The sequence below is a fragment of the Chiloscyllium punctatum genome, chromosome 6 (assembly GCF_047496795.1).
Source record: "Chiloscyllium punctatum isolate Juve2018m chromosome 6, sChiPun1.3, whole genome shotgun sequence".
Lineage (NCBI taxonomy): Eukaryota > Metazoa > Chordata > Chondrichthyes > Orectolobiformes > Hemiscylliidae > Chiloscyllium > Chiloscyllium punctatum.
This window is the reverse complement of record NC_092744.1, coordinates 26827868-26833356: the sequence shown is the minus strand read 5'-3', so window position 1 is coordinate 26833356 and position 5489 is coordinate 26827868. Positions and strand designations below refer to the sequence as shown.

Genomic DNA, 5489 nt, shown 5'->3' with positions numbered 1-5489 from the left:
TGAGTGAGATCCGGGAGTGGTGAGTGAGATCCGGGGAGTGAGTGAGAGAGATATGGGGGATGAGGGAGATATGGGGGATGAGGGAGATACGGGGGCCGGGGGGCGGTGAGGGAGATACGGGGGGGGGGGAAGGGAGATACGGGGGGGGGGATGAGGAAAATACGGGAGATATGGGGGTTGAGGGAGATATGGAGCAGAGCAGAGAGAAATGGGGTGGTGGCAGGCAGAGGAGACATAGGGAGTGGGAAATGTCATGGTGGAGTGAAGTGAGGTGAAGGATGGCAGTGGGGGTGGGGGTGGGGGTGGGGGTGGGGGGTGGGGGTGGGGGTGGGGGTGGGGGTGGGGGTGGGGGTGGGGGTGGGGGTGGGGGTGGGGGTAGGGAAGGGGTGGAGGTGAGGGTAGGGATGGGGTGGAGGTGAGGGTAGGGATGGGGTGAGGGTAGGGATGAGGTGAGGGTAGGGATGAGGTGAGGGTAGGGATGGGGTGGGGGGGGTGGGGGGGTGGGGGGGTGGGGGGGGTGGGGGGTGTGGAGGCGGGGGCGGGGGCGGGAGTGAAGATGAGGGCGAGGGCGAGGGTGGAGATGAGGGCGAGGGCGAGGGTGGAGATGAGGGCGAGGGCGAGGGTGGAGATGAGGGTAGGGTGGAGATGAGGGTGGAGATGAGGGTGGAGATGAGGGTGGAGATGAGGGGTGGGGTGGAGATGAGGGTGGGGTGGAGATGAGGGTGGGGTGGAGATGAGGGTGGGGTGGAGATGAGGGTGGGGTAGGGTGGGGTGGAGATGAGGGTGGGGTGGGGTGGGGTGGAGATGAGGGTGGGGTGGGGTGGGGTGGGGTGGGGGGAAATGGGGGTGAGGGTGGGGGGAGAATGGGGAGAATGGGGTGAGGGTGGGGGGAGAATGGGGTGAGGGTGGGGGGAGGGAATGGGGTGAGGGTGGGGGGAGGGAATGGGGGTGAGGGTGGGGGGAGGGAATGGGGTGAGGGTGGGGGGAGGGTGGGGGGAGGTGGGGGGTGAGGGAATGGGGTGAGGGAATGGGGTGAGGTGGGGGGGGAATGGGGTGAGGGTGGGGGGGGAATGGGGTGAGGGTGGGGGGGGAATGGGGTGAGGGTGGGGGGGGAATGGGGGTGAGGGTGGGGGGGGGGAATGGGGTGAGGGTGGGGGGGGGAATAGGGTGAGGGTGGGGGGGGGAATGGGGTGAGGGTGGGGGGGAATGGGGTGAGGGTGGGGGGGGAATGGGGTGAGGGTGGGGGGGGAATGGGGTGAGGGGTGGGGGGGGGGGAATGGGGTGAGGGTGGGGGGGGGGGGAATGGGGTGAGGGTGGGGGGGGGGAATGGGGTGAGGGTGGGGGGGGGGGAATGGGGTGAGGGTGGGGGGGGAATGGGGTGAGGGTGGGGGGGGGGAATGGGGTGAGGGTGGGGGGGGGGAATGGGGTGAGGGTGGGGGGGGGGGAATGGGGTGAGGGTGGGGGGGGAATGGGGTGAGGGGGGCGGGAATGGGGTGAGGGGGGCGGGAATGGGGTGAGGGGGGCGGGAATGGGGTGAGGGGGGGCGGGAATGGGGTGGGGGGCGGGAATGGGGTGAGGGGGGGGGAGAATGGGGTGGGGGGGAATGGGGTGGGGGGGGAATGGGGTGAGGGTGGGGGGGGAATGGGGTGAGGGTGGGGGAATGGGGTGAGGGTGGGGTGGGGGAATGGGGTGAGGGTGGGGGGGGGGGAATGGGGTGAGGGTGGGGGAATGGGGTGAGGGTGGGGGGGGAATGGGGTGAGGGTGGGGGGGGGAATGGGGTGAGGGTGGGGGTGGGGAATGGGGTGAGGGTGGGGGGGGGAATGGGGTGAGGGTGGGGGGGGGGAATGGGGTGAGGGGGGGGAATGGGGTGAGGGTGGGGGGGGGAATGGGTGAGGGTGGGGGGGGGAAATGGGGTGAGGGTGGGGGGGGGGGAATGGGGTGAGGGTGGGGGGGGGGGGAATGGGGTGAGGGTGGGTGAGGGTGGGGGGGGAATGGGGTGAGGGTGGGGGGGGGGAATGGGGTGAGGGTGGGGGGGATGGGGGGGAAATGAGGGTGGGGGGAAATGGGTATGGGGTGAGGGTGGGGGGAATTGGGGGTGAGGGTGGGGGGGGGGAATGGGGTGAGGGTGGGGGGGGGGGGAAATGGGGTGAGGGTGGGGGGGGGGGAATGGGGTGAGGGTGGGGGGGGGGAATGGGGTGAGGTGGGGGGGATGGGGGGGAAATGAGGGTGGGGGGAAATGGGTATGGGGGTGAGGGGTGGGGGAATGGGGGTGAGGGTGGGGGGGGGAATGGGGTGAGGGTGGGGGGGGGGAATGGGGTGAGGGTGGGGGGGGGAATGGGGTGAGGGTGGGGGGGGAATGGGGTGAGGGTGGGGGGGGGAATGGGGTGAGGGTGGGGGGGGGGAATGGGGTGAGGGTGGGGGGGGGGAATGGGGGTGAGGGTGGGGGGGTGGGAATGGGGTGAGGGTGGGGGGGGGGAATGGGGTGGGGGGGGAATGGGGTGAGGGTGGGGGGATGGGGGGGAATGAGGATGGGGGGGAATGAGGATGGGGGAATGAGGGTGGGGGGGAATGAGGGTGGGGGGGAATGGGGGTGGGGGGGAATGGGGGGTGGGGGTGAGGGGGTGGGGGTATGGGGGGGCATGTGGGTGAGGGTGGGGGTGAGGGTGAGGGTGGGGGTGGGGGGGAATGGGGGTGAGGGGGTGAATGGGGGTGAGGGGGGGAATGGGGGTGAGGGTGAGGGGGGGATTGGGGGTGAGAGTAGGGTGGGGTGGGGGGGGAATGGGGGTGAGGGTGGGGGGAATGGGGGTGAGGGTGAGATGGGAGTGAGGGGTGGGCGTGAGGTTGGAGATGGGATGGATGTGAGGGTGAGGGTGGGGAGTAAAAGGGAAATGAAGGGGTAGAGATGGAAGGGGTGCTGAGATGGGAGAGCACAGATTGGGAGGGTAGTGTGAGTATGGGGAGTGAGGAGGGTGTGGGACGGCGATGAGGTGACTGTGTGAGATTAATAGGAGGGGGATGGAGAGGGGTCAGATGGAGTAAACATGGGGGGGGGCGGAGGGAATGGGTGTAAATGGGGGTGTGACTGTGAGGGGGAGGGGCGGCTCGGCTCTATTCGGTAAAGTGAACCCTCTGTCCGGCTCCTACCTGTGTTGACGGTGGGGAGGCTGCTTTGGTCGATGCTGAAATCTGCCATCTCCGTGACTCCGGGATCACTCTCTCCTCCCTATCTCTCGCTCCGTCTCCGCCGGGCGCTGCCCCTTTGCCCCGCAGCGTCCGTCAATGCCTAAGGTCCCCCCACGCCCGCTGCGCCCCGCAAAACGTCTCACTCCTCTCTCTCTCCCTCCCCCCAATCCTGGAGATTGGTTCCGCTGAAACACAGGCATGGACGATTCCGCACATGCGCATCGTCTGCCGGCGAAGGGACGGCGTCCGACCCCAGACCGAGTCACACCAGCTCTCAGGCGCAACTAATGCCCAACTTCAAAATGCCCATCTGGAAAACCAGATGCCAGTTCCTTAACAGAATGAGAAGACTTAACATGAGTAGTTCTAACAGTCTTTCAGGAAACAGTTGATTTTGGAACTAGTTTTTGACTTCCCAAACAAATATTATAATGGGGGAAACCTGATGTTTTGACCAAAGTATCACCTCTGTTTTCCGGATCATAATTCTTCCTCCACAAAGCTTCATTTTGTTTTCCTCATTCTCGATGGTCAGTTCCAGGCAATTTACTCTTTCAACCACCAACCACAACTCCACTCATCCTCTGGCCCAGGAATCACTATCTCACTCACCCTGGCTTACACACTAAATTCCACTGTTGGGATCCTCCAGGCAGTCCCCACTATCAACGTTAACTGGTACCTCCATTCCATCCTTTATAGTCACCTTGTGGGAACAGGTGGCAGCTAAGAGACTGTCCGGGAGTTTGTCAAAGAGTTCAGGGTGTAAGGCATAGATGTGGGTTTTAGCAGCAGACGATCTGAGCTACGGATGGAGACTGTTGATGTATGAATGTGCAGCCTTGGTGATAGGGCAATTTGTGTTCAGAAACTCACCTCAGCGTAAAATAAATTCAATTCAATTCAATATGACACCAAGGTTGTGAAGAATCCAGTTCCATCTCCCAAAGGGAGAGACATAGATCCAGCGGCAAAAAAAAGTTTGCAATGAAAACAAATTACTTCAGATTATGTCTTTGCAATATCAAATAAGAGATTTCTGCTCATCCATGACTGGATATCAGATTAAGCTGTCTGGACAAATACGAAACAGTGCAGGATTGAGAGAGATGACGGTAAAGTATATCTGAGTGTCTTCACTATACATGTGAAAACCAGAACAGAATATTCTTTATTATCATGTGCATTCCAGTACAGAAGTATCTGAGCACAGTGAAAAATTGTTAGAATGGCTGCCATCTAGTTGATTCCTGAAGAAGGGCTCATGACTGAAATGTCGATTCTCCTGCTCCTTAGATTGCACCTGACCTGCTGCGCTTTTCCAGCAACACATTTTCAGCTGCCATCTAGTCATGCCAACTTAGGTACAAGTACCTCATACAAATCTTGGATACAAAAGAGGTATGAAAGGAAAAGTAGTAGCATTACTTAGTGTCTAAAAATAAGTTTGAAATAAGATAGTTATAACATAGATAAAGAATTGACATTACAGTCTGGTAAAGTATTTCAAATAGCATCAGTTCAGCATGTGGTCAGATGCCCGTCAAAAAATTGTCCTGCTCTGCTCCAAGCCTTCAGTCTGCTCCATCCTGGCACTCAGCTGCACCAATGTAATGTGGAGCCTTCCACATCCATCAAAGTTTTACTTGCACATCCACTAATATCATGTATCCGTTGCTCCCGATGAGGTCTCCTCTACATTGGGGAGACTGGGCGCCTCCTAGCAGAGCACTTTAGGGAACATCTCTGGGACACCCGCACCAATCAACCACACCACCCTGTGGCCCAACATTTCAACTCCCCCTCCCACTCTGCCGAGGACATGGAGGTCCTGGGCCTCCTTCACCGCTGCTCCCTCACCACCAGACGCCTGGAGGAAGAACGCCTCATCTTCCGCCTCGGAACACTTCAATCCCAGGGCATCAATGTGGACTTCAACAGTTTCCTCATTTCCCCTTCCCCCACCTAACCCCAGTTCCAAACTTCCAGCTCAGCACTGTCGTCATGACTTGTCCTACCTGCTTATCTTCTTTTCCACCTATCCACTCCACCCTCTCCTCCCTGACCTATCACCTTCATCCCCGCCCCCACTCACCTATTGTACTCTACGCTACTTTCTCCCCACCCCCACCCTCCTCTAGCTTATCTCTCCACGCTTCAGGCTCACTGCCTTTATTCCTGATGAAGGGCTTTTGCCCGAAACGTCGATTTCGCTGCTCCTCGGATGCTGCCTGAACTGCTGTGCTCTTCCAGCACCACTAATCCAGAATCTGGTTTCCAGCATCTGCAGTCATTGTTTTTACCCT

General features: G+C 60.3%; 1 protein-coding gene across 2 annotated transcripts in view; it reads right to left on the bottom strand.

The window, feature by feature from the left end:
- ccdc50a (coiled-coil domain containing 50a) overlaps window positions 1-3350 on the bottom strand; it is a 101630-nt gene extending 98280 nt beyond the window's left edge. The window contains exon 1 of one of the 2 annotated variants that reach the window (XM_072572183.1): window positions 3145-3350. In XM_072572183.1, coding sequence (XP_072428284.1) covers window positions 3145-3193 — 49 coding nt within the window. In that variant the 5' untranslated portion in view covers window positions 3194-3350. The remainder of the gene's footprint in view (window positions 1-3144) is intronic. The other variant, XM_072572184.1, reaches the window with a different exon arrangement.
- Between the last annotated feature and the right edge of the window lie 2139 nt (window positions 3351-5489).